The sequence below is a fragment of the Electrophorus electricus genome, chromosome 7 (genome assembly GCF_013358815.1).
Source record: "Electrophorus electricus isolate fEleEle1 chromosome 7, fEleEle1.pri, whole genome shotgun sequence".
In the NCBI taxonomy this organism is placed as follows: domain Eukaryota; kingdom Metazoa; phylum Chordata; class Actinopteri; order Gymnotiformes; family Gymnotidae; genus Electrophorus; species Electrophorus electricus.
This window is the reverse complement of record NC_049541.1, coordinates 1,453,128-1,479,712: the sequence shown is the minus strand read 5'-3', so window position 1 is coordinate 1,479,712 and position 26,585 is coordinate 1,453,128. Positions and strand designations below refer to the sequence as shown.

At 45.3% G+C, this 26,585-nt stretch overlaps 1 protein-coding gene across 1 annotated transcript; it reads left to right on the top strand.

The window, feature by feature from the left end:
• wu:fb63a08 lies at nt 1–25,820 on the top strand. Its single transcript, XM_035528092.1, has 26 exons — nt 1–77; nt 164–443; nt 1,218–1,746; nt 2,211–2,407; nt 2,726–3,106; nt 4,427–4,713; nt 5,086–5,351; nt 5,664–5,735; nt 5,828–5,965; nt 6,151–6,404; nt 9,212–9,329; nt 10,349–10,605; nt 10,975–11,059; nt 11,538–11,828; nt 14,687–14,943; nt 15,314–15,398; nt 15,878–16,168; nt 17,738–17,994; nt 18,364–18,448; nt 19,089–19,217; nt 20,640–20,896; nt 23,597–23,752; nt 23,979–24,132; nt 24,478–24,833; nt 25,005–25,134; nt 25,259–25,820. Exons 1-26 carry the CDS (start codon nt 1–3, stop codon nt 25,399–25,401), a joined length of 5,532 nt encoding a protein of 1,843 aa, XP_035383985.1. The 3' UTR covers nt 25,402–25,820.
• The last annotated feature ends 765 nt before the right edge of the window (nt 25,821–26,585 follow it).

Here is a 26,585-nt window from a genome sequence, read left to right as displayed (position 1 = left end):
ATGGCAGGACCCACCCGGCCACGGCAGCTCCTGGTAGCAGCCTGGCTGTGTGTCTTATGCACAGAGACCCACTCAAGGTGCTCGTGTTGTAGATATGGAGGGTGTTTCCGTATTTCTAGACTCTGTTCGCTCATAATGGATGTTCTCTGAATTTTCTGTGCAGCCAGCTGGTGGGGCCCAGCGACACGTCTGCAGCGATAACCTGCAGTGTGTCCGCGGACGGGCGATACACCACCTTCGACGGGCTCGGCTTCCGCTTCACGGGTCCGTGCACGTACATCCTGGCTAAAGTGTGCGATGGAGCCGGGAAGCTCGCGGACTTCACCGTGGAGGTGCGGAATGACGTGGCAGAGAACGCCTCCTCCTCGCCGATCCAGCAGGTGACTGTGGACATGCAGGCAGTGAGGGTCACCTTCCTGAGAGGTCACAGACACAGGGCCATGGTGAGTGTGCAGTCTCTCTTCTCCCCACACGTCTCACTATTGCAGGCGCCAGTGCTCAGTGCTACTTAACAGTGGGCTCGGGTCAGTCTGTGGTCGTTGGTCTGTGGTCGTTGGTCTGTGGTCTGTTAGGTTTGATTCCTGTATTCAGAAATCCACTGTAGGCTGACTGTAGTGGCGTCTTGTGTAGGCTTGTGTCAATTTTTATTGCCGTTTTTTACAAGTGACCCAGTTTTGATAAAGATCTAGGTATTACCTGGATAATTTTTGACTACAAATGCACTTGTGCTTTTACACAAACGCATCTGCTAAGTATCCGAACCTAGCCTTTACTAAATTCAGTATTTAGTAATTCATGAGCACTGGAAAGACAACAGCACGACTCCACAGACAAGCTGTCGGGAGTCGACTGGAAAAGGTCTGTAGACCTGCTGGCTGTAACACAGCTTTACATCTGACTGCGTCAGGTTCACAGAATGGCAGGTTGCCATGTTACGTCTCTGCCTTCTGATACTAACCTGCATGTCTAATAGATTAAACACTCTGCCATTTAAACAGTCAGTTTAAATGGTTTAATGTCACTAGACTCTATTTAGATATTGATTTTAAGATGCATGATAAGTGTTAATGTTTTTCTCCAGTAGATGTAATGCAACACTAAAAGGTTGTGATTGAGACTTCTCTGTGTAGGTGATAATGGACATTTCAGGGTAATGTCTTCCCTCACCACTAGCCCTGATTACCCTTGATCGAGTCAAAGTTATTGCGTCTTTTCAGGTGAACGGGATTTGGACGTCTCTCCCCCTGACTCTGGACGGAGACGCAGTAAGCATCAGCACCCGAGGCTCGGCTACGGTGCTGCAGACGCACTTCAACCTTTCCGTTTCCTACGCCGCCTCGGGCGCGGTCCAGGTGACCGCCCCCGCGCCGTACGCCAGCGAGCTCTGCGGCCTGTGCAGCAACTCCGTCCGGTTGCCGAGCGACGGCTCCGCCTGGGCCCTGGGGTGGAGCCGGAGGAGCGTGTATTGGCCGTGCGAAGAGCGCCCCCTGCCTGTGGCATGTCCGGAGGCCGAGGGGGCAGTGTACAGGAGCCGGGCGCTGTGCGGGCTCCTGCTGGCCCGCCCTGGACCCTTTTCCCACTGCGCAGCCGCTCTGGGCGTGGCCGGCGTCTTCCGGAGCTGCGTGTCTGAGATGTGCGCCACGCGCGGGGATCCCCACACCTTCTGCAGGGTCCTGCAGGACTTTGCGAGCACCTGCAACCAGGCCGGAGTCCCTGTGACTGGCTGGAGGAACTCAACCTACTGCAGTACGTCTCTGAAATGTTCGTTAAAGCGCAGTGTGCCGCATTGCAATCCAGAAAAGCGGAAATGTATTTTTCTAGCAACATCCAGTTAAACAAAACCACCTTTTCGCTAGCATGCATTCTCTAGCATGTAGATACGCTTAACGATAACATTTTTCCCAGCTCAGCCTGACAGGAGTAAATTACTGATAAACACATTACTCAAGCTGGCCTAATTATCACCGCGTATGATACTGCCAAATGACTTATCTGAAATTACACAACCCTAGTCGCTTATTAAATGTCTCCAGCTGCTGCAGCGCCCAAAACGTAACATCCGAGGACCATGAGGCATGATTCCTTACCCCTGAGTCCACTCCAGTGCGCTAAAGCAGGGAGAACACCAAGCCGTGCAGGGCAGTAGGTCACCAGGAAGCAGGGGGTCACGTCGCTGTGTCCTCAACTGTCCCTCCGTGCCTCTCTGTCAGGTCCTGACTGCGGGGCTCACGGCCACCTCAGCATCTGCTCCGGCAACTGCCCTGCCGTGTGCTCGGGGGCGGACGCCCCAGAGGATTGTGGGAACTGTGAGGAGAGGTGCGAATGTGACGAGGGCTACCTGCTGAGCGGGGGCAGGTGTGTGCCCGCCGAGGACTGCGGGTGCTGGGCAGATGGACAGCACTATGAGGTACAACAGGAAGCAGACTAGCACGCAGACACCAGGGAAAGCCCACGAGTTAAAGGCAGCTGATGGTGTGACAGGCCAAGATCTTCTCACACAGACGCATGCCACGTGATTCCTAACACACACAATCAGCAGGAATGTCCGTTTTTAAGACAGTTGACGCAATTTTTCCTGGCAAATCTATCAAATACTGTTCATCAACCTATCTGCCTTTCCCTCTGTCTGTCTGTGTATTCGTCTACAAACCAGCTGTCATGTAGAATGTTAGCTAGCATGTAATCTGTCTAAAACATTTGTCTCATCTGTGTCTGTCCCATTCAGAAAGGTCAAACCTTTATGGAGGCTGACTGTGGGGCACAGTGCATCTGTGTCGGCCACAGCAACATCCAGTGCTCGGAGACCTCCTGCCTCGACGGCGAGGTCTGTGGGGTCAAGGATGGGGTTGTGGGGTGCTTCCCTTCCAGCCCAGTGACCTGCAGCACCTACGGCGACCCCCACTACATCACGTTCGACGGCAAGGCGTACTCCTTCCGGGGCACCTGCAACTACACAATGGTGACGACGTGTGGTGGAGGCAAGGTGCCGTTCACGCTGACGGCCCGCAATGAGAGACATTTGGGCTCTGCCTCGTCGACGCTCAACTCGGTGGCACTAGCCGTGGACGGCCTTCATCTGCTCATTCGGAAAAACAAGCTGGTTTATGTGAGTGCCTCTCTTTTATCTTACGTTACCTCAGTGGGTAAGGAAATCAACTGGTAATCAGAAGGATTCCGGTTCAAGTCCCACCACTGCTAAGTTCCCACTGTTGGGCCCCTGAACAAAACCCTTAACCCTCAATTACTCAAGTTGTGTTCAATCAGAATTGTTGCTTTGGATAAAAGTGTCAGATAAAGGTTGGAAATGTAAATGTAGAGACTTGTGGGTTCAGCTGAGCTCTGCTTACATCAATTGTGGTCATTAAGACCAAAAGGAGTTAAGGAGTTCTAATGAGTGTAATGGGTTTTATAGGGGAAAACTCTATGAATGGTGTTAAGTGGCCCAGCTATTTGTCATAAACATTACATCACTGTAACAAACCACGTCTGAGACAGGAGTCAGTAGTTCTGCATTAGTTGGTCAAGGTACAACAAACACAGGAGTAAGTTTTGTTTATCATAAAAATCATGAGCCCAACTGAACGATAATGCCAAAAAAAATCCATTATATCACATTCACTAGAGTTTAGAGAATAATGTACAACTGAGGGCGGTGCACCGAGGCCCGAGAGTTCATGTCACACCCTGCTCCAGATAAGATTTGTCCTTAAATAACCCGATGACTAGCCACATTTAGAATGACAGACTGATCTGTGTGCTGTTCAATAGCGCTCAGCCATTACCAAAAAACCCCACAAAGCTACTAGTATAACAAAGTGTTAGCAAACAGCCTGATAAGATTATAATCGCACATATTGATTATAAAGGAATGATCTTGTGCAGCTGGCAAACACGATGGTATATTGATTGTCTATTGATTGTGTATTATGTTGAACAGTAGGTGCCTTTGATCTATCCTGGTACAAACTATTAAAGGATAACAACATCAGTGCATTTTATCAGTCATGATCACATCAGCATGTTTTCGGTTGCTGATACTGTAGAATGCTGTGTAAATCCGTGACTTAAAGTCCTAATGGTCAATAGGTAACCCTGCAGCTACAGATACATATAGATGCATACAGGTACATACAGATACACACAGATACATACAGATGCACACAGGTACACACAGATACACACAGGTACACACAGGTACACACAGATACATACAGGTACATACAGATACATACAAGTGCATACGGGTACATACAGATACAAATATATACATACAGATAAAAACATACACATACAGGTACGCACAGGTTCATACAGGTACGCACAGGTTCATACAGGTACGCACAGGTTCATACAGGTACATGCAGGTATGTCCAGGTTTGTCCAGGTTTGTCACCCACTGACTGGGTCCTGTGCTTTTATTCTGCAGGTAAACGCAGGTGAAGTTTCTCTTCCTTATTCACACAGCACGTCAATCAACGTGTCCCGGAAGGACCCATACGTGCAGGTGGACACGAACTTTGGCCTGCGGGTCCTGTTCGACGGAAACGAGCGCGTCTTCGTGCAGGTGGACGAGAGACACAAGGGCAGGATCTGCGGGCTCTGCGGGACATACTCTGGAAGCCAGTTTGATGACTTCCTGACCCCCAACGGGACCATAGTTCCATACCCTCACGACTTTGCTAGCAGCTGGAACACTCAGGACAAGGACTGGACGTAAGCAGCGTTTACCTGAATGAGCCCCAAACAGAAGACAGAGCAAGGAGTTCCTCAACTCTGCACCTTGAATCCGGTGCTGAATTTTGTAATTACTCACACAGGAACACACAGCTCTGTGAAGTGGTTCAGAAGCCATAGATTCTCCACGCTGCCTGTAACTATATAACTGTTCAGATAATCCCCCGTGATTACAAAATCCAGGACCGGACATTGAATTCAAGGTCTGGACGTGATGCGGATGCTCAGGCTGAGATGACATTTGAGTGCAAATATTCAGTCGAGTGCAGAACGACGTAACCAATGATTTGATAGTTAAACCGGTACTTGCTGTTCTGACTAAGAGTCTCCCTTCCTGCCTCTCTGACACAGCTGTAGTGATGGCCCCCCAGATGACCCCCTGTGCCCCCCCGAGCTGGACAGAGAGGCGTACGAGGAGTGTAGCAAGCTGTTCGGCGATACCTTCAAAGCCTGCCACTGGTTCGTGCCACCGCAGATCTTCATGAGCAGCTGCATGCGGGACCACTGTAGCACGGCCGGGGACCGGACGCGGCTCTGCGCTTCCCTGCAGAGTTATGTGGCAGCCTGTGAGGTGGCTGAGGTGTTTCTCGGAGACTGGTGGCAAGAGACCGTCTGTGGTGAGTGGAGACTATGACAGTACGTCCTACCAGTTTACAAATGACATCGCTCCTGTTTGGGTCAAGAAGCGACCTGTTTCAAATGCTGTTTGTGCCATCGTGCTAGCTGTGCTAAACACAAGGGGTTGTAGAGTTTTAAAGGATCACAGATGGAATCATAAAGATTGCCAATATTAAGGTTAGAATATGTCAGTAAATATTTATGTTGTTCACAAGATTGGATGTTATTTACATTTTGATAAATGTTTCTTTTCCTACATAACAACACTGAAAATCGTACCTGTTACTGACTTCCAGTGTCCTCTTTTCTAGCCAATATCTCCACTGTAGCGCCAACACCAAGCCCCACCACATCAAGCCCCCCCACCGCAAGCCCCACTGCAGGTAAGCTGGGTGCCATCCTGTCCTCCGAGGATCATAGTTTTCGGTGAGGTTTAGTTACACAGCAGTAAAAAACCTCATGAATGATTTCACAGGTTGTCCGTGGAGCTGCGACTTTGACCAGGGTGAATGTGGATGGGAGCAGTTAATCCAGGACAGCTTCAACTGGACGAGGTGGTCCGGGCCCACGCCCTCAGAATACACAGGCCCAACCAGCGACCACACAACAGGAAGTAAGAGGATGGTGCCGTTTCTGTCTAAGCCTACCTGAAAAGCCAAACTATGACAGAATATCATCAAAGGAGGGAAATTAGGGAATATTTTTAAAGGGTTTTTCCAGAGCTGTGGGATTCATAACCATCCAAAAACATCCTGCCCTCTCTCTGGTAATAATACATGTCCCTTGCTGCTTTTCCAGGGGGGTTTTACATATACACAGAGGGTGACGGAGTCTATCGTGGGGACTCAGCAAGGATGATGAGTCCAGTGTGTCACTCCTCGGGCCCCCAGTGCATTAGCTTTTGGTACCACATGTACGGAGCACTCGGAATCGCACTCAACATCTACCAGCTGGAAATTAACCACGCTACCAAAATCTGGTCCAGGGCTAATAACCATGGCGACCAGTGGCACCATGCCCAGATACAGATCAACTCAGGAGGGCCATTTCAGGTGAGCACCTGACATTCAACAACAAGCTTCATTCTTAAAGGGTTACTGTTGGTCAGTCCAAACCTTAGAAACACTGTGATTTGCCGTTATTCGTGACATATAGGTGTAGGGTTATGAGTCATCATAAGTGGTAGCAACAAGATAATTAAGTACAGTTGAAAAATAGTGAACCTCTTTGAAGTTTCAATCAGCAGGTTGGAGCAAAACACTGAGGATATATATTTGGATAACCATACAAAGGAATTCTTTATATCCACAGTATAAAAATATTATTATATTAGCATACATAGGTTATCATGTCAGTATATAGAGGCTATTATATTAGTATACATAGGTTATCATGACAGTATATAAAGGCTATTATATTAACATACAAAGGTTATCATGACAGTATATAGAGGCTATTATATTAACATACATAGGTTATCATGACAGTATATAGAGGCTATTATATTAGCATGCATAGGTTATTATGTCAGTATATAGAGGTTATTATATTAGCATACATAGGTTATCATTTCAGTATATAGAGGTTATTATATTAGCATACATAGGTTATCATGACAGTATATAGAGGCTATTATATTAGCATACATAGGTTATCATGTCAGTATATAGAGGCTATTATATTAGCATGCATAGGTTATCATGACAGTATATAGAGGCTATTATATTAGCATACATAGGTTATCATGACAGTATATAGAGGCTATTATATTAACATACATAGGTTATCATGACAGTATATAGAGGCTATTATATTAGCATGCATAGGTTATCATTTCAGTATATAGAGGCTATTATATTAGCATACATAGGTTATCATGACAGTATATAAAGGCTATTATATTAACATACAAAGGTTATCATGACAGTATATAGAGGCTATTATATTAACATACATAGGTTATCATGACAGTATATAGAGGCTATTATATTAGCATGCATAGGTTATCATGACAGTATATAGAGGCTATTATATTAGCATGCATAGGTTATTATGTCAGTATATAGAGGTTATTATATTAGCATACATAGGTTATCATTTCAGTATATAGAGGTTATTATATTAGCATACATAGGTTATCATTTCAGTATATAGAGGTTATTATATTAGCATGCATAGGTTATCATGACAGTATATAGAGGTTATTATATTAGCATGCATAGGTTATCATTTCAGTATATAGAGGCTATTATATTAGCATACATAGGTTATCATGTCAGTATATAGAGGCTATTATATTAGCATGCATAGGTTATCATGTCAGTATATAGAGGCTATTATATTAGCATGCATAGCTTATCATGTCAGTATATAGAGGCTATTATATTAGCATGCATAGGTTATCATGACAGTATATAGAGGCTATTATATTAGCATGCATAGGTTATCATGACAGTATATAGAGGCTATTATATTAGCATGCATAGGTTATCATGACAGTATATAGAGGCTATTATATTAGCATGCATAGGTTATCATTTCAGTATATAGAGGCTATTATATTAGCATGCATAGGTTATCATGTCAGTATATAGAGGCTATTATATTAGCATGCATAGGTTATCATGACAGTATATAGAGGCTATTATATTAGCATGCATAGGTTATCATGACAGTATATAGAGGCTATTATATTAGCATGCATAGGTTATCATTTCAGTATATAGAGGCTATTATATTAGCATGCATAGGTTATCATGTCAGTATATAGAGGCTATTATATTAGCATGCATAGGTTATCATGACAGTATATAGAGGCTATTATATTAGCATGCATAGGTTATCATTTCAGTATATAGAGGCTATTATATTAGCATGCAAAGGTTATCATTTCAGTATATAGAGGCTATTATATTAGCATGCATAGCTTATCATGTCAGTATATAGAGGCTATTATATTAGCATGCATAGGTTATCATGACAGTATATAGAGGCTATTATATTAGCATGCATAGGTTATCATTTCAGTATATAGAGGCTATTATATTAGCATGCAAAGGTTATCATTTCAGTATATAGAGGCTATTATATTAGCATGCATAGGTTATCATGACAGTATATAGAGGCTATTATATTAGCATGCATAGGTTATCATTTCAGTATATAGAGGCTATTATATTAGCATGCATAGCTTATCATGTCAGTATATAGAGGCTATTATATTAGCATGCATAGGTTATCATGACAGTATATAGAGGCTATTATATTAGCATGCATAGGTTATCATGTCAGTATATAGAGGCTATTATATTAGCATGCATAGCTTATCATGTCAGTATATAGAGGCTATTATATTAGCATGCATAGGTTATCATGACAGTATATAGAGGCTATTATATTAGCATGCATAGGTTATCATGACAGTATATAGAGGCTATTATATTAGCATACATAGGTTATCATGACAGTATATAGAGGTTATTATATTAGCATGCATAGCTTATCATGTCAGTATATAGAGGCTATTATATTAGCATGCATAGGTTATCATGACAGTATATAGAGGCTATTATATTAGCATGCATAGGTTATCATGACAGTATATAGAGGCTATTATATTAGCATACATAGGTTATCATGTCTCTACCATACTTCACTTACTTAGCAGTGTTTTGTAATAATGCTCTTCACTGAAGTTTGAATTTTTCTGAAATAAGGGCATCTTTTCAAAATAAAATAAAATAACAGCCGAGTGCAATTGAAGCCATAAATCATAATTTCCTAGATTTTTAAGATGTGGGCGCTGGATGCTTGCAGAGGTTAATGCAGCGGTTATGACGTCAATCCCGACTCTTTTAAGGTTATTGTTGAAGGCATCCGCGGTGTGGACGCTCGGTCAGATGTGGGACTGGACGACGTTACAGTAACAAGAGGACTTTGCCCAAAACCTCAGCCACCCTCACCCTTTACAACGTCAGGTACGGCCAAACACAAAATCATCACAAGCAAGAGAGCCAGTGACATGATATGTTCTCTTTATTTCAAAACACCCACAGCCTTGTAAATGTTATCTTTGTATCTAGAAATTGTAAACACATCCTTAACTGATACTCAATAAAACTAATAGTTGGTTTGATAACTTTGGATTCCTCTAAAGAGTAAAATCACGAGTGTAATTGATCTGTTTCATTCCATTTTTCTTATTAATAATCTAACAGAGTGCACAATGAACTGTGATTTCGACAACGACCTCTGCTCTTGGACTCAGCTAGTGACTGATGTGTTTGATTGGACGAGACAAAGTGGCTCCACCCCTACGGCGATGACTGGCCCCTCCTCTGATCACACGACAGGAAGTTAGTATGCCAGTTAACTCTTGATGCTACACAGGCTTTGTTATAGATTAATTACAGAGTTGAGCTGTTACAAAATCAAATAGCACACTAGTTATTCAAAGAAATATTTAGGCCCAGTTAACTGAGAATGTTTAAAGTGGCATTTATTTGACATGTTTAGGTCAGTAGAACAATTTGTCTACAATTTATGATGACTGTAAACTCACCATCTCTCCTCCACCCTGTCTCACCTGTCTCCACCTCTCCTCCACCTCTCTCTCCATCTCTCCTCCACCTATGTCTCCACCTCTCCTTCACCCCGTCTCACCTCTCTCCACCTCTTCTCCACCTCTGTCTCCACCTCTCCTCCACCTCTGTCTCCACCTCTCCTACACCCCATCTCACCTGTCTCCACCTCTTTCCATCTCTCCTCCACCCCATCTCACCTGTCTCCATCTCTTCTCCACCTCTGTCTCCATTTCTCCTCCACCTCTCTCTCCATCTCTCCTCCACCCCGTCTCACCTCTCTCCATCTCTCCTCCACCTATGTCTCCATCTCTCCTCCACCTCTGTCTCCATCTCTCCTCCACCCTGTCTCCACCTTTCTCTCCAAATCTCCTCCACCTCTCTCTCCATCTACTCCTCCACCCCTCCCTCTCCAGGTGGTCACTACTTGTACATCGAGGGCGACAGTGCGACCCACGGGGACACGGCGCGTCTCCTTAGCGACGAATGCTCTGTGCTCCAGCCCCAGTGCCTACAGTTCTGGTACCACATGTACGGCTCCAGCTGGACCATGGGCCTGACCGTCTACCTGCTGCACGGCAACGTGGCCCGGGAGATCTGGAGAAGAAGAGAAGACCAGGGGAACACCTGGCATCGCGCCCTGGTGGACTTCACCCCCCAACATAACTTCAAGGTCTGTGACTGCTTTTCTGCTGTGACCCAAGTGATTCCCTTCTGTCCCTTACTCTCCAACAATGGCACTTTCTGCATTTGGCCATAATTAACATACAATAATGGCTTTCATTTATTTATTTGGGTTTTTCCTTTAGTAAAAGCTTATATTGAATTGGCTGTGTCCTTCAAAAGAAGATCGTATGTTCTGAAGCATGCTTTCACACTTTTAACAAACATCAAAGCAGTCCACTTAGAGAATGTATACGGCATTGGTATATGACACACTCTTAACTTTTGGTTAAAGTTACGCAGTTACCTGAGAAACTGTATCAGGAAATAACGTGTAGAAATAACGAATCTGTGCGCTCACGCGTGTGTGTATTGTCAGATTTTGTTTGAGGGGCGCAGAGGCCAGAATGCTGAGTCTGATGTTGCCGTAGACGACGTCTCTCTCTACAGAGGACACTGTGCAGGTGGGTCTCCACTGTTACACAATACAGTCCAGTTTGAGTGCAGGGAACATGACCAACACTTGGTCTGTATCTACATGACTGGGTCTGTATTTGCATAACAGGGTCTGTAGAAAGTGGATGTTTCTTTTGAATGAACTTGGTAATTAACACTATAAAGGAGTTTTTAGTGCCCAAAATCTGGTGCTTTAGCGTTTGTTCAGATGCAAACATAATAAAATTGGAAGCACACTGTTTATTTATTACTTTGTTTATTTTTTATTTGCCTTTGCTGTGTTTAATTTGCAGTGTTCGTTAAATATCTGACTTCATGCTTCTTCAACATTTCAAACTATATGACACTGCATTTGAAGCAAATAAAACATGTCTACAAAAATAATAGAATAAACTTGATAAAACATTGTTTTAAAAACAGTATCATTACTTTTACTTGTAGTAATATTTCTTGTAATTATGATTTTTCATCTTTTTTGCCATCTAGATTTGATAAACGATGTGACACACACACCTAATAATGACTGGTTGCCTGAAACGACCCCAGTCAAAGGTCAAACCACAGTGGCTCCTGTGTGGAACACAGTTGAACCTGCTCAGACTGCAGCACCCAAACCTGTGAACACTACACGCTCATCTGTGTGCACAGTCGCCTGTGATTTCGACAACGACCTCTGCTCTTGGACTCAGCTAGTGACTGATGTGTTTGATTGGACGAGACAAAGTGGCTCCACCCCTACGGCGATGACTGGCCCCTCCTCTGATCACACGACAGGAAGTTAGTATGCCAGTTAACTCTTGATGCTACACAGGCTTTGTTATAGATTAATTACAGAGTTGAGCTGTTACAAAATCAAATAGCACACTAGTTATTCAAAGAAATATTTAGGCCCAGTTAACTGAGAATGTTTAAAGTGGCATTTATTTGACATGTTTAGGTCAGTAGAACAATTTGTCTACAATTTATGATGACTGTAAACTCACCATCTCTCCTCCACCCTGTCTCACCTGTCTCCACCTCTCCTCCACCTCTCTCTCCATCTCTCCTCCACCTATGTCTCCACCTCTCCTTCACCCCGTCTCACCTCTCTCCACCTCTTCTCCACCTCTGTCTCCACCTCTCCTCCACCTCTGTCTCCACCTCTCCTACACCCCATCTCACCTGTCTCCACCTCTTTCCATCTCTCCTCCACCCCATCTCACCTGTCTCCATCTCTTCTCCACCTCTGTCTCCATTTCTCCTCCACCTCTCTCTCCATCTCTCCTCCACCCCGTCTCACCTCTCTCCATCTCTCCTCCACCTATGTCTCCATCTCTCCTCCACCTCTGTCTCCATCTCTCCTCCACCCTGTCTCCACCTTTCTCTCCAAATCTCCTCCACCTCTCTCTCCATCTACTCCTCCACCCCTCCCTCTCCAGGTGGTCACTACTTGTACATCGAGGGCGACAGTGCGACCCACGGGGACACGGCGCGTCTCCTTAGCGACGAATGCTCTGTGCTCCAGCCCCAGTGCCTACAGTTCTGGTACCACATGTACGGCTCCAGCTGGACCATGGGCCTGACCGTCTACCTGCTGCACGGCAACGTGGCCCGGGAGATCTGGAGAAGAAGAGAAGACCAGGGGAACACCTGGCATCGCGCCCTGGTGGACTTCACCCCCCAACATAACTTCAAGGTCTGTGACTGCTTTTCTGCTGTGACCCAAGTGATTCCCTTCTGTCCCTTACTCTCCAACAATGGCACTTTCTGCATTTGGCCATAATTAACATACAATAATGGCTTTCATTTATTTATTTGGGTTTTTCCTTTAGTAAAAGCTTATATTGAATTGGCTGTGTCCTTCAAAAGAAGATCGTATGTTCTGAAGCATGCTTTCACACTTTTAACAAACATCAAAGCAGTCCACTTAGAGAATGTATACGGCATTGGTATATGACACACTCTTAACTTTTGGTTAAAGTTACGCAGTTACCTGAGAAACTGTATCAGGAAATAACGTGTAGAAATAACGAATCTGTGCGCTCACGCGTGTGTGTATTGTCAGATTTTGTTTGAGGGGCGCAGAGGCCAGAATGCTGAGTCTGATGTTGCCGTAGACGACGTCTCTCTCTACAGAGGACACTGTGCAGGTGGGTCTCCACTGTTACACAATACAGTCCAGTTTGAGTGCAGGGAACATGACCAACACTTGGTCTGTATCTACATGACTGGGTCTGTATTTGCATAACAGGGTCTGTAGAAAGTGGATGTTTCTTTTGAATGAACTTGGTAATTAACACTATAAAGGAGTTTTTAGTGCCCAAAATCTGGTGCTTTAGCGTTTGTTCAGATGCAAACATAATAAAATTGGAAGCACACTGTTTATTTATTACTTTGTTTATTTTTTATTTGCCTTTGCTGTGTTTAATTTGCAGTGTTCGTTAAATATCTGACTTCATGCTTCTTCAACATTTCAAACTATATGACACTGCATTTGAAGCAAATAAAACATGTCTACAAAAATAATAGAATAAACTTGATAAAACATTGTTTTAAAAACAGTATCATTACTTTTACTTGTAGTAATATTTCTTGTAATTATGATTTTTCATCTTTTTTGCCATCTAGATTTGATAAACGATGTGACACACACACCTAATAATGACTGGTTGCCTGAAACGACCCCAGTCAAAGGTCAAACCACAGTGGCTCCTGTGTGGAACACAGTTGAACCTGCTCAGACTGCAGCACCCAAACCTGTGAACACTACACGCTCATCTGTGTGCACAGTCGCCTGTGATTTCGACAACGACCTCTGCTCTTGGACTCAGCTAGTGACTGATGTGTTTGATTGGACGAGACAAAGTGGCTCCACCCCTACGGCGATGACTGGCCCCTCCTCTGATCACACGACAGGAAGTTAGTATGCCAGTTAACTCTTGATGCTACACAGGCTTTGTTATAGATTAATTACAGAGTTGAGCTGTTACAAAATCAAATAGCACACTAGTTATTCAAAGAAATATTTAGGCCCAGTTAACTGAGAATGTTTAAAGTGGCATTTATTTGACATGTTTAGGTCAGTAGAACAATTTGTCTACAATTTATGATGACTGTAAACTCACCATCTCTCCTCCACCCTGTCTCACCTGTCTCCACCTCTCCTCCACTTCTGTCTCCATCTGTCCTCCACCTCTGTCTCCATCTCTCCTCCACCTGTCTCCACCTCTCCTCCACCTCTCTCACCATCTCTGCTCCACACCGTCTCACCTGTCTCCACCTCTCCTCCACCTCTCTCTCCATCTCTCCTCCACCTATGTCTCCACCTCTCCTCCACCTCTCCTTCACCCCGTCTCACCTCTCTCCACCTCTTCTCCACCTGTCTCCACCTCTCCTCCACCTCTGTCTCCACCTCTCCTACACCCCATCTCACCTGTCTCCACCTCTTTCCATCTCTCCTCCACCCCATCTCACCTGTCTCCATCTCTTCTCCACCTCTGTCTCCATTTCTCCTCCACCTCTCTCTCCATCTCTCCTCCACCCCGTCTCACCTCTCTCCACCTCTCCTCCACCTCTGTCTCCACCCTGTCTCCACCTTTCTCTCCAATTCTCCTCCACCTCTCTCTCCATCTACTCCTCCACCCCTCCCTCTCCAGGTGGTCACTACTTGTACATCGAGGGCGACAGTGCGACCCACGGGGACACGGCGCGTCTCCTTAGCGACGAATGCTCTGTGCTCCAGCCCCAGTGCCTACAGTTCTGGTACCACATGTACGGCTCCAGCTGGACCATGGGCCTGACCGTCTACCTGCTGCACGGCAACGTGGCCCGGGAGATCTGGAGAAAAAGAGAAGACCAGGGGAACACCTGGCATCGCGCCCTGGTGGACTTCACCCCCCAACATAACTTCAAGGTCTGTGACTGCTTTTCTGCTGTGACCCAAGTGATTCCCTTCTGTCCCTTACTCTCCAACAATGGCACTTTCTGCATTTGGCCATAATTAACATACAATAATGGCTTTCATTTATTTATTTGGGTTTTTCCTTTAGTAAAAGCTTATATTGAATTGGCTGTGTCCTTCAAAAGAAGATCGTATGTTCTGAAGCATGCTTTCACACTTTTAACAAACATCAAAGCAGTCCACTTAGAGAATGTATACGGCATTGGTATATGACACACTCTTAACTTTTGGTTAAAGTTACGCAGTTACCTGAGAAACTGTATCAGGTGCACAAACTGTAGAAATAACGAATCTGTGCACTCACGCGTGTGTGTATTGTCAGATTTTGTTTGAGGGGCGCAGAGGCCAGAATGCTGAGTCTGATGTTGCCGTAGACGACGTCTCTCTCTACAGAGGACACTGTGCAGGTGGGTCTCCACTGTTACACAATACAGTCCAGTTTGAGTGCAGGGAACATGACCAACACTTGGTCTGTATCTACATGACTGGGTCTGTATGTGCATAACAGGGTCTGTAGAAAGTGGATGTTTCTTTTGAATGAACTTGGTAATTAAAACTATAAAGGAGTTTTTAGTGCCCAAAATCTGGTGCTTTAGCGTTTGTTCAGATGCAAACGTAATAAAATTGGAAGCACACTGTTTATTTATTACTTTGTTTATTTTTTTATTTGCCTTTGCTGTGTTTAATTTGTAGTGTTCGTTAAATATCTGACTTCATGCTTCTTCAACATTTCAAACTATATGACACTGTATTTGAAGCAAATAAAACATGTCTACAAAAATAATAGAATAAACTTGATAAAACATTGTTTTAAAAACAGTATCATTACTTTTACTTGTAGTAATATTTCTTGTAATTATGATTTTTCATCTTTTTTGCCATCTAGATTTGATACATGATGTGACACACACACCTAATAATGACTGGTTGCCTGAAACGACCCCAGTCAAAGGTCAAACCACAGTGGCTCCTGTGTGGAACACAGTTGAACCTGCTCAGACTGCAGCACCCAAACCTGTGAACACTACACGCTCATCTGTGTGCACAGTCGCCTGTGATTTCGACAACGACCTCTGCTCTTGGACCCAGCTAGTGACTGATGTGTTTGATTGGACGAGACAAAGTGGCTCCACCCCTACGGCGATGACTGGCCCCTCCTCTGATCACACGACAGGAAGTTAGTATGCCAGTTAACTCTTGATGCTACGCAGGCTTTGTTATAGATTAATTACAGAGTTGAGCTGTTACAAAATCAAATAGCACACTAGTTATTCAAAGAAATATTTAGGCCCAGTTTCTCCTGATGATTGTAGCATAAATATTAACTGAGAATGTTTAAAGTGGCATTTATTTGACATGTTTAGGTCAGTAGAACAATTTGTCTACAACTTATGATGACTGTAAACTCACCATCTCTCCTCCACCCCGTCTCACCTGTCTCCACCTCTTCTCCACCTGTCTTCACCTCTCCTCCACCTCTCCATCTCTTCACCTCTCCTCCACCTCTCTCTCCATCTCTCCTCTACCCTGTCTCACCTGTCTCCATCTCTCCTCCACCTCTGTCTCCACCTCTCCTTCACCCTGTCTCACCTCTCCTCCTTTTCTCCACCTCTCCTCCACCTCTCTCTCTATCTCTCCTCCACCCTGTCTCACCTGTCTCCACCTCTCCTTCACTTCTGTCTCCATCTCTCCTCCACCTCTGTATCCATCTCTCCTCCACCTCTGTCTCCACCTCTCCTCCACCTCTCTCTCCATCTCTCCTCCACCCCGTCTCACCTGTCTCCACCTCTTCTCCACCTCTCTCTCCATCTCTCCTCCACCCCGTCTCACCTGTCTCCACCTCTTCTCCACCTGTCTTCACCTCTCCTCCACCACTCCATCTCTCCACCTCTCCTCCACCTCTCTCTCCATCTCTCCTCCACCCTGTCTCACCTGTCTCCATCTCTCCTCCACCTCTGTCTCCACCTCTCCTTCACCCTGTCTCACCTCTCCTCCTCTTCTCCACCTCTCCTCCACCTCTCTCTCTATCTCTCCTCCACCCTGTCTCACCTGTCTCCACCTCTCCTCCACTTCTGTCTCCATCTCTCCTCCACCTCTGTATCCATCTCTCCTCCACCTCTGTCTCCACCTCTCCTCCACCTCTCTCTCCATCTCTCCTCCACCCCGTCTCACCTGTCTCCACCTCTTCTCCACCTGTCTTCACCTCTCCTCCACCTCTCCATCTCTCCACCTCTCCTCCACCTCTCTCTCCATCTCTCCTCCACCCTGTCTCACCTGTCTCCATCTCTCCTCCACCTCTGTCTCCACCTCTCCTTCACCCCGTCTCACCTCTCTCCACCTCTTCACCACCTCTGTCTCCACCTCTCCTCCACCTGTCTCCATCTCTCCTCCACCTTTCCTCCACCTCTGTCTCCATCTCTCCTCCACTTCTGTCTCCATCTCTCCTCCACCTCTGTCTCCATCTCTCCTCCACCCTGTCTCACCTGTTTCCACCTTTCTCTCCAATTCTCCTCCATCTTTCTCACCATTTCTCCTCCACCTCTCTCTCCATCTCTCCTCCACCCCGTCTCACCTCTCTCCACCTCTCCTCCACCTCTCTCTCCATCTCTCCTCCACCTATGTCTCCATCTCTCCTCCACCTCTGTCTCCACCTCTGTCTCCATCTCTCCTCCACCCTGTCTCCACCTTTCTCTCCAATTCTCCTCCACCTCTCTCTCCATCTACTCCTCCACCCCTCCCTCTCCAGGTGGTCACTACTTGTACATCGAGGGCGACAGTGCGACCCACGGGGACACGGCGCGTCTCCTTAGCGACGAATGCTCTGTGCTCCAGCCCCAGTGCCTACAGTTCTGGTACCACATGTACGGCTCCAGCTGGACCATGGGCCTGACCGTCTACCTGCTGCACGGCAACGTGGCCCGGGAGATCTGGAGAAGAAGAGAAGACCAGGGGAACACCTGGCATCGCGCCCTGGTGGACTTCACCCCCCAACATAACTTCAAGGTCTGTGACTGCTTTTCTGCTGTGACCCAAGTGATTCCCTTCTGTCCCTTACTCTCCAACAATGGCACTTTCTGCATTTGGCCATAATTAACATACAATAATGGCTTTCATTTATTTATTTGGGTTTTTCCTTTAGTAAAAGCTTATATTGAATTGGCTGTGTCCTTCAAAAGAAGATCGTATGTTCTGAAGCATGCTTTCACACTTTTAACAAACATCAAAGCAGTCCACTTAGAGAATGTATACGGCATTGGTATATGACACACTCTTAACTTTTGGTTAAAGTTACGCAGTTACCTGAGAAACTGTATCAGGAAATAACGTGTAGAAATAACGAATCTGTGCGCTCACGCGTGTGTGTATTGTCAGATTTTGTTTGAGGGGCGCAGAGGCCAGAATGCTGAGTCTGATGTTGCCGTAGACGACGTCTCTCTCTACAGAGGACACTGTGCAGGTGGGTCTCCACTGTTACACAATACAGTCCAGTTTGAGTGCAGGGAACATGACCAACACTTGGTCTGTATCTACATGACTGGGTCTGTATGTGCATAACAGGGTCTGTAGAAAGTGGATGTTTCTTTTGAATGAACTTGGTAATTAAAACTATAAAGGAGTTTTTAGTGCCCAAAATCTGGTGCTTTAGCGTTTGTTCAGATGCAAACGTAATAAAATTGGAAGCACACTGTTTATTTATTACTTTGTTTATTTTTTATTTGCCTTTGCTGTGTTTAATTTGCAGTGTTCGTTAAATATCTGACTTCATGCTTCTTCAACATTTCAAACTATATGACACTGCATTTGAAGCAAATAAAACATGTCTACAAAAATAATAGAATAAACTTGATAAAACATTGTTTTAAAAACAGTATCATTACTTTTACTTGTAGTAATATTTCTTGTAATTATGATTTTTCATCTTTTTTGCCATCCAGATTTGATAAACGATGTGACACACACACCTAATAATGACTGGTTGCCTGAAACGACCCCAGTCAAAGGTCAAACCACAGTGGCTCCTGTGTGGAACACAGTTGAACCTGCTCAGACTGCAGCACCCAAACCTGTGAACACTACACGCTCATCTGTGTGCACAGTCGCCTGTGATTTCGACAACGACCTCTGCTCTTGGACTCAGCTAGTGACTGATGTGTTTGATTGGACGAGACAAAGTGGCTCCACCCCTACGGCGATGACTGGCCCCTCCTCTGATCACACGACAGGAAGTTAGTATGCCAGTTAACTCTTGATGCTACGCAGGCTTTGTTATAGATTAATTACAGAGTTGAGCTGTTACAAAATCAAATAGCACACTAGTTATTCAAAGAAATATTTAGGCCCAGTTTCTCCTGATGATTGTAGCATAAATATTAACTGAGAATGTTTAAAGTGGCATTTATTTGACATGTTTAGGTCAGTAGAACAATTTGTCTACAACTTATGACGACTGTAAACTCACCATCTCTCCTCCCCCCTGTCTCACCTGTCTCCATCTCTCCTCCACCTCTGTCTCCATCTCTCCTCCACCTCTGTCTCCACCTCTCCTCCACCTCTCTCTGCATCTCTCCTCCACCCCGTCTCACCTCTCCACCTCTTCTCCACCTCTGTCTTCACCTCTCCTCTACCTCTCTCTCCACCTCTCCTCCTCTTCTCCACCTCTCCTCCACCTCTCTCTCTATCTCTCCTCCACCCTGTCTCACCTGTCTCCACCTCTCCTCCACTTCTGTCTCCATCTCTCCTCCACCTCTGTATCCATCTCTCCTCCACCTCTGTCTCCACCTCTCCTCCACCTCTCTCTCCATCTCTCCTCCACCCGTCTCACCTGTCTCCACCTCTTCTCCACCTCTCTCTCCATCTCTCCTCCACCCGTCTCACCTGTCTTCACCTCTTCTCCACCTGTCTTCACCTCTCCTCCACCTCTCCATCTCTCCACCTCTCCTCCACCTCTCTCTCCATCTCTCCTCCACCCTGTCTCCACCTCTCCTTCACCCCATCTCACCTCTCTCCACCTCTTCTCCACCTCTGTCTCCACCTCTCCTCCACCTCTCTCCATCTCTCCTCCACCCCATCTCACCTGTCTCCATCTCTCCTCCACCTTTCCTCCACCTCTGTCTCCATCTCTCCTCCACTTCTGTCTCCATCTCTCCTCCACCTCTGTCTCCATCTCTCCTCCACCCTGTCTCACCTGTTTCCACCTTTCTCTCCAATTCTCCTCCATCTTTCTCACCATTTCTCCTCCACCTCTCTCTCCATCTCTCCTCCACCCCGTCTCACCTCTCTCCACCACCTCTCTCTCCATCTCTCCTCCACCCCGTCTCACCTGTCTCCACCTCTCTCTCCACCTTTCCTCCACCCCGTCTCACCTGTCTACACCTCTCTCTCCACCTTTCCTCCACCCCATCTCACCTGTCTCCACCTCTCTCTCCACCTCTCCTACACCCCATCTCACCTGTCTCCACCTCTTTCCATCTCTCCTCCACCCCGTCTCACCTGTCTCCATCTCTCCTCCACCTATGTCTCCATCTCTCCTCCACCTGTCTCCACCTCTGTCTCCATCTCTCCTCCACCCTGTCTCACCTGTCTCCACCTTTCTCTCCAATTCTCCTCCACCTCTCTCTCCATCTACTCCTCCACCCCTCCCTCTCCAGGTGGTCACTACTTGTACATCGAGGGCGACAGTGCGACCCACGGGGACACGGCGCGTCTCCTTAGCGACGAATGCTCTGTGCTCCAGCCCCAGTGCCTACAGTTCTGGTACCACATGTACGGCTCCAGCTGGACCATGGGCCTGACCGTCTACCTGCTGCACGGCAACGTGGCCCGGGAGATCTGGAGAAGAAGAGAAGACCAGGGGAACACCTGGCATCGCGCCCTGGTGGACTTCACCCCCCAACATAACTTCAAGGTCTGTGAAAGTGGTTAAGAATGATTTGAATTACAATTACTGCTCTCAAACGTTCATGTATTACAGCTGAATATGTGTTAAACATACTCCTCATACTTAGAGCACACAAACACACTGAAACCTCAAAAATCAAGTCTTATAAAAGCAGCTTTACAGTTGGCCATAAATAATTAAAAATACAGGGCTTCTGTCCTTTTGTGTTTTTGTAAACCTTCTATGGAAATGTTTTGATTGTGGAGTATGTATTGGAAAAGATATGGGGATAATTTTGTGAATTAACGTTTCCAGTGAGCTCCTCAAACCTGTCCAATGAGACATGAGCTAAGGGATGTGTTACTCAGTCAGGACTTCAGTCTTAAATTATCCGCCTAGCTCACAAACTCCGTCTGTCAAGCAATCTCAGAGATTAATGAATCTATAAGTGATCTGCTCCTGGATTATTCCTGAGGGGTGCACAGGAGTGTAACGCAAGGGGGCCTTTTATCAAACGCACAAGAAATAAGCAAAACAAATAAGGAAGCTAAAAAAAAAAAAACATCAGCAAATATGAAACATCAGAAAAGCAGGAACACAAAAAACAAATCAAACCAAAAGCCATGGCACCAAAACCAAGTGCTAGGCACCATGGAATTCTAACACCCATAATAACTAACCAAGGTGAGACAGAAATAAAGACTATATATACACCAAACACCAACAGGAAACACAAGGGCAGGGTCACAAAGGTGGGAGGTGTGGCTAAGGTGGGGCACAGAACCAAAACATAATAGAAAGCACATGGCTAGACAAGAAACTGAAACAACAGGAACACATGACAAAGCGTTGCTGTGGGAACCACAACACCACAGGAGGCACAACTGTGACAAGGACCGAGCTAAATTAAATGATTGTGTCCTGGAGAAAGAAAACTGTACTTCCTCAGTCAAGATCTCACAGTTAGAAAGCTGACAAATAACAAAGCAGTCCATTAAGTGAATGGATAAGGATATTCACTAACAGCCAGTTTAAAGATATGCAGTTAACTGAAGAGCTCTGCCAGTTAGAGTGTGGGAGGATTGATACTATGTTCCGTATGTTGTTGTGCTGTTAGATTATTTTTGAAGGACGACGAGGACACAGCGCCAAATCCGATGTTGCCGTGGACGACATCTCTCTCCATAGGGGACCCTGTGCAGGTACTTATACAACTAATATGAGCTATGTCAAGGTTCATAATTAGGGGTCAAACACTTAAAGTTTGAGTCAGATTTTCGAGTAAGAAGCTGGATTCAGGCAAACCTAACGTTACTTGTTCAAACCAATAAGCCATCATGCGTTCACTTTAGGGCGTACAGAGAAACCTCAGACTGGTCACTGTAAAGCAGTGAACTGATATACACTAGTGCTCATACTCCTACAAGGCTTATGTACAAAGGTAGAAAACAGACACACATCTTTACTTCTTTTTTTTGGCAATATCATTACATTTGTTGTCTTTTTTTTTTTTTTTTTTGCACGGCACTGGACTGTATGAAACAACCCCATAAAGTTTCACATTGTTGATGGTGATAGTATCATTGTTGTTGTGGTTATTCCTGTTGATTATGATGCTATGATCACTGGAATTTCTTCATTGTTTAGACCTAATAAACCAAGTGACTGCTTCACCTACACACGAAAGGTTGACAGTCAACATCAACACAGGAACTACAGCAGCGTCTGTCAAAACTACAGCCAAGCCCACTGAAACTACCGTTGCACCAGTCCAAACTACAGTTGCACCTGTTGAAACAGCTGCACCAGAAACAACAAGTATGGTGAACTATTATTTAAAATCACACTAGGACTACAGTACACATAAATTGCCAATTGTTGTCCTCCAAGGTCCTATGAACTAGTGGCATTTAAGTGTCAATTCTTATATTTAGCATATTCATCTTACAAGAGAATATAAATGAATTTTAAAATCCCAGTTAGTAACAGCCCCACTGCAGCACACCCACCACAGGGTTATCTGGGTTTTGGACAGGGAACGCCCGTATAATTTAGTGGGGGTGTTGTAATTGTTCTATAAAGGACTTTTTTGAAGTGCAATTGAACAAAAGGTCCTGACTTGCTTCACATTCTCTCTCTCCGTTTGTCCATTGCATCACCCTTTTCTCTGTCCATCTCTGTCCCACTCTCTCTCTCTCTCTCTCTCCCTTCCTCTCTCTCCCCCCTCTCTCTCTCTCCCCCTCTCTCTCTCGCTCTCTCTCCCTCTCTCTCTCTCTCCCTCTCCCTTCCTCTCTCTCTCTCTCTCCCTCCCTCTCCCTCTCTCTCTCTCTCTCTCTCCCTTCCTCTCTCTCTCTCTCTCTCCCTCCCTCTCCCTCTCTCTCTCTCCCTCCCTCTCTCTCTCTCCCTCTCCCTTCCTCTCTCTCTCTCTCTCTCTCTCTCTCTCCCTCCCTCTCTCTCTCTCTCCCTCTCTCTCTCCCTCCCTCTTTCTCCCTCTCCCTCTCTCTCTCCCTCCCTCTCTCTCCCTCTCCCTTCCTCTCTCTCTCTCTCTCTCTCCCTCCCTCTCTCTCTCTCTCCCTCTCTCTCTCCCTCCCTCTTTCTCCCTCTCCCTCTCTCTCTCCCTCCCTCTCTCTCCCTCTCCCTTCCTCTCTCTCTCGCTCTCTCTCTCTCTCTCTAGCCCTCTCTTGCCCTGTGAACAGTTATCACACTGTCTGCATGCCCCCCTGCCAGCCCACCTGTGAACACCTTCAAGGAGCCCCAGACTGCGAGGTTGCAGACCTGTGTGTGCCAGGCTGTGTGTGTGAGGACGGTTTCATCCTCCACCATCATGAGTGTGTGCCTATTCACGAGTGTGGCTGTCGAGATGAGTTTGGAGATGATCATTATGTGAGTAACAGAAGGATAAATACCATTAACTACAATTATAAATGGGACAGCTAACACTGAGCATCTAACACTGAACAGCAAATACTGAACAGCTAATACTGAGCAGTTAACACTGAACAGCTAAGTAATGTTAAGTTCTATCTTATTGGTATCCTTAACACAGAGCAGATAACGAGCACTAACTAACGACATCTTTGCTTAACCATCTGCGCTGTTCTGGCTCCAGTTTGGAGAGACGTGGTACAGTGCGCACTGCACACGAGAGTGTGAGTGTAAGGAGAAGAATGGAGAAGGACAGATGTTGTGCAGGGTCCACGCGTGTGACAGTGACCAGGTGTGTCTGGCAGACACGCTCGGCAATTACCGCTGCAGGACTACAGGTGAGAGTTCAACTGTAGCTCTATGGAAACCGCTAACCAATGATTTCCCACAGAGCAAAGAAAAAAATCTCTCTAATGAAAATCTAATGAAAACATTTTCCTTAAGACAAAAATTATATGAATATGAATAGAGAGGGAAGCTTTCCAGTTAAATTGAAAATTTTGTAATAAATGTAAATGAAATTATATTTTTATGGATGTACACAAATAGGTCTCCTAGATTAAGAATGGGTTGTTAGAGATTATGGAACGTTTTGCAGTTGGTTCTGTTGATTACTGATGTAGGGCATAAAAGGTTGGGAGGTCCTTCTCTGAGCTGCGTGAAATCTTCTGTCTCTGACGTAGGTTTCAGCAAGTGCTCCATCAAAGACGACCCTGAGTACCGAACCTTCGATGACCTGAAGCACAGATTTAAGGGCAAGCACTCATACGTCCTCATCCTGACCTCTGACCTGCCCAAGAACACTCCCGAGGTCTACGTAGTGGGCATTAATGAGAAAACCCAGAACCAGGAAGACATGGAGGAAGATCGTGATGACAAAGACGCGATCAGCAGAGGAAGGCGTGATAATGATGATGATGATGATGATGACGATGAGGACGATGACAACAGTAAAGAGGATGGAGAAGGCCGTTTCCATGCTCTCCGAATCGAAGTGTACAACCACACCGTGGAGCTTCAAGGGCACAGGAGGGTTCTGGTGAGCGTTCCTCTTTCCAGAACGGACGACGTTCCTAAAGCACAGGAACGTGAATGTTTACGTCTTATGCCGTATCTTATGTGAGGCTCTAATGTTCAGATTATCGTAACATGGGAGGTAGGCGTTGATAGGGTGGATGTTATCGCCTGACTGTGTTTCTTCTTCTAACAGGTAGATGGAGTGAGGGTCAGCATGCCTGTCATCCCTGCTACCGGTCTAAACATTCTGGAACATTCTTCTCGAGTTTATCTCAAGACAGACTTCGGATTTTCTGTGGAGTTCAGGGGCATGGGCAAAGCAGGTAGTTAGGAGCAGGTCAAAATAACAATTCTGTTTAAAATATTTGAATGAATGTTAATTCTGCTACATTTTGGGGGTCTTTTTGGGGCCAAGCCCGTGATGTTTTTATTGTTTTTCTTTCACAGAAATAACTCTGCCCCATATGTATAAGAGAAAGGTCGCTGGGCTCTGTGGGAACTTCGATGGCCAGAGAAAAAATGACCTGATGAAGCCAGACGCTGTCAGGGCGAAGGATGTGAAAGAGTTTGGTGATAGCTGGAGAGTTTAGGACAACACCTCGTCCACTCGGGAGTAGAGCTAGCGAACTCTGAAATGAATGAATTCCCTGAAGGAAAGAATTTCATGCCATTTCTGCTCACACAAAACAATGTGTGCAAAAAGATACTACTTACACTACAGCAAATAATATAATGATTATTATTTCATGGCAAAAAATACTTTAGAAATACGTACAACTTTACTAGAGACGAAATGCTACTTTAAAGTGCTGATTAAATCTTTGGTAGTTTTGTCACAGTTTCAAAATCTTTACTGTATACTGCATCATTCTTTATGGACCAAGCAGAAAAGTTTGTGACCTCACTGTTCTATTTATATGTATGTTTTTGCATTTCTAGACTACATTATTTAAGATGAAGCTGGTTAATTTACACAAAATTTAACTGTAAAAATGTATATGTACATTACAAAAACATATTACATGGCAGTCATAAATAAATAAACTGTTTTGATACAATTGCACTTGTTTGTTGCTTGTCTGTTTTTTTCTCAGGTTTGAGAGGGAACAGAAAATTAACAATTATTAGACATTAAACGACATAAAAGTTAAGATATCCAAGGCTTACGATATCATAAAGCACAGAAGCATAAAAGCATAGAATTTTGGTTGTGCCTAGAGTAAGAAAACATTCACATGGTTGTGGTGTTCCGTCTGCACAAATCTCAGATCGTAGTAGAAGGTTTAAGGAGATAAGAACACCCAGCATCCTGCAGCAAATAAACCAATCGCTACATGCCTCTTACCCCAGTTTACATCTTTTTGTAAAACACAAATATTTCCTGAAAATGTGCTGATTTCTTCAGTCAAATACTGACAGCAGTTATAGCATAATAGCATATGTGACACTAGCTAAGAAGGACATGCATGCATTGAAGAGAATACTAATTCTCATAACATGTTTGTACCGTGCGGGCCGCCACCCTCCAAGTACAGGGTGTGGTGCATCGCCTGTCAGGCACAGGGCAGGGGTGGAAGCGTTACCGTGGCAACTGGCTCTCGGCACATGGAGAGCAATCTTGCTTGTCAGGAAGGAGCTGGAACTGGTTTGTAAGGTTGAGACATACCAACTAGATATAATTGGGTTCACCTCTATGCACAATGTGGGCTCTAGAAACAAACTCCTAAAGAGGGGCTGGTCTCTCTCAGGAGCTGCCCACGGGGAGAGGCGTTGG

Coding starts and splice junctions, on each gene's coding strand:
- wu:fb63a08 (XM_035528092.1), top strand. CDS start 1: ATGGCAGGACCCACCCGGCCACGGCAGCTCCTGGTAGCAGCCTGGCTG. Junction 5,352..5,663: donor GTGGCAAGAGACCGTCTGTG/GTGAGTGGAGAC, acceptor CCTCTTTTCTAG/CCAATATCTCCACTGTAGCG. Junction 15,399..15,877: donor CTACAGAGGACACTGTGCAG/GTGGGTCTCCAC, acceptor TTTGCCATCTAG/ATTTGATACATGATGTGACA.